Source organism: Cibotium barometz, chromosome 4 (assembly GCF_041138505.1).
Source record: "Cibotium barometz isolate CiBa-2024 chromosome 4, ASM4113850v1, whole genome shotgun sequence".
Taxonomy (NCBI): Eukaryota; Viridiplantae; Streptophyta; class Polypodiopsida; order Cyatheales; family Cibotiaceae; genus Cibotium; species Cibotium barometz.
Window position 1 is genome coordinate 24,209,283 of NC_141049.1, and position 2,148 is coordinate 24,211,430.

General features: G+C 42.6%; 1 protein-coding gene across 2 annotated transcripts in view; it reads right to left on the minus strand.

The window, feature by feature from the left end:
• Positions 1 to 603: 603 nt before the first annotated feature.
• LOC147639067 (uncharacterized) overlaps positions 604 to 2,148 on the minus strand; it is a 2,184-nt gene continuing 639 nt past the window's right edge. The window contains exons 2-3 of one of the 2 annotated variants that reach the window (XM_086787013.1): positions 1,743 to 1,904; positions 604 to 842 (exon numbers count right to left, since the gene is read on the minus strand). In XM_086787013.1, coding sequence (XP_086643139.1) covers positions 675 to 842; positions 1,743 to 1,904 — 330 coding nt within the window. In that variant the 3' untranslated portion in view covers positions 604 to 674. Of the gene's footprint in view, positions 843 to 1,346; positions 1,416 to 1,742; positions 1,905 to 2,148 lie in introns of those variants that run through there. The other variant, XM_086787023.1, reaches the window with a different exon arrangement.

Genomic DNA, 2,148 nt, shown 5'->3' on the forward strand with positions numbered 1-2,148 from the left:
TGTGAAATAACCTGAACACATGCTGTTGTAAATTAAGAAGTGTTTGATGAGAGATTGTACTGGCAGAACTTCCAAGTGTGACTTTACTACACAAGTTATTCACGAACCAAGGGCTTAAAAGAGCAATTTAAAAATCATCACAGTCACTGCATGTGCTCGTGTGAAGAAGAGCCTGAGTTGTATGGTGAGAACGCTTGGTGCATTTCCCAATGTCCTCTTGCGCTACATTACCATAACATCTCTCTCTCTCTCTCTCTCTCTCTCTCTCTCTGTGTGTGTGTGTGTGTGTGTGTGTGTGTGTGTGCGCGCTACATTACCATAACATCTCTCTCTCTCTCTCTCTCTCTCTCTCTCTCTCTCTCTGTGTGTGTGTGTGTGTGTGTGTGTGTGTGTGTGTGTGCACGTGCACGTGCACGCGCCCCCCTTTGCCCAAACTTCTCTGGAGTGCTGCCATAGTGGTAGGAATACATCAGGCTCCCAAATTCCAATCCCATTCGTTGCACTTCCATGCAATCGGGATCATCTGTGGTCCACTAGCTTGGATATGGCCTCTCTCTCTCTCTCTCTCTCTCTCTCTCTCTCTCAAATTTATATGACAAGTAATAACACAAAAAAAAAAGGACATTCAAAGCCACATGTTCTTCTTTTTACATCATACACAAGGCTACTACAAACTACACAGGCGAACCCTTTGTGGAACCTTTGGGAGCACATGGAGAAGAGGAAACTTGTGCTGCTGGTACAATATGCCGCCTTCGTTGTGTCTCATTTTCTCCTATAAATGGCAATTCACTTCGTTTCTTCATACTCACATGCAACCTTTCTTTCCAAATGCGCCCATCCTGCATTACAACAAAATGTGACTTGTTGACAAACTTACCAAATAGCTCTTTAGTGCAGCCACAAGTCACGAAAGGCATAGCCATCCAAAAAAGACTTGTAAAGCAATGAAGGGCAGATAAAGCCGGTCATGATCAAAAAGTGGATTCTGTGAATGAGCAATTGTTCCCATCTCCAATGGAAAATCAGCCAGCTTGGCCCTGTTATAGGATTACCTAAAGCTCCATGCAATTAAACATGCTTCCTACAAAGATCTACTTTCACCATCCTTTATTTTATTGAGTTTTCAAATGAACCACTCAAATAGTCTTTTAGGCTTGGTGAGTGGTTCATTTGTGATCAATACTCAAATAAGATGTTAAACTGCTTTCAAAAGGATATGGTATTAATCCAAACCATTGTGTTTCATAAAGTAAAACCACCCCCCCCCCACCATACACACACAAAACACACACATGCATGATACACATACAACTAGAAGGCTTTAAATGCACACATACATGGAGGGGGGGGGGGGGGGGGGGGGGTATCCATGTTGATCAATATACCAAGCAATGTGACAAACTCTGCTCAACCTGAAAAGCCATAATGGATTATGACAAATTAGAGAAAGGCACATTCTGTCTGAAAAATAGCAAGAAAGTAAGCCGCAAGCTACTTTCTGTGGACAGACAGAGCCATTCTCTAATGTCATGAGATTGGGGAGGGGGACGATCTCAAACAATGGCGATGTCTGGAAAGTTTTGGTGCTTCCATATAAGTTAATTCAGAAAAAATTCTGAAGCATCTGAGATGTGAGAACCTAGCTCGCATTCCTAAGATTCTACAGCAGAAATTGTGTTTTCGCTGAACCAAAACCACTATGAACAAAACAATGCAAAGTAATCACATTATATACACACATGGATGATGCATGGCTCGGGCTGTGGACACCGAACAGGCTGGTCATTCTCTGATGGCTCCATAGGATGCTCAATAGGCATAAACTCTTCCGCTGGTTCTACACCATGCTCAATAGGAAATCCAGCTGTGTCTCTCACATTTCCAACCTCTTCTTTCCCCTCCTGCACAATGACAATGTAATAGCATCAATGGACAGCCATGGCTTTAATCGCATGAACACTTGCAAAATTTACAAATAACAGATGAACTGCACACTCGTCATAAGAAAAACTCAATTAAGATTAAAGAAGAATTTGCTCACCATTGCAGTATAATTCCCCTCACCCGTTTCCTGAGTAGCCACTTCCCCACACGGGCATAAAGGGATGAGCTTTTGAGTAGAAACGCTCGACAAGTAGTCCCTAT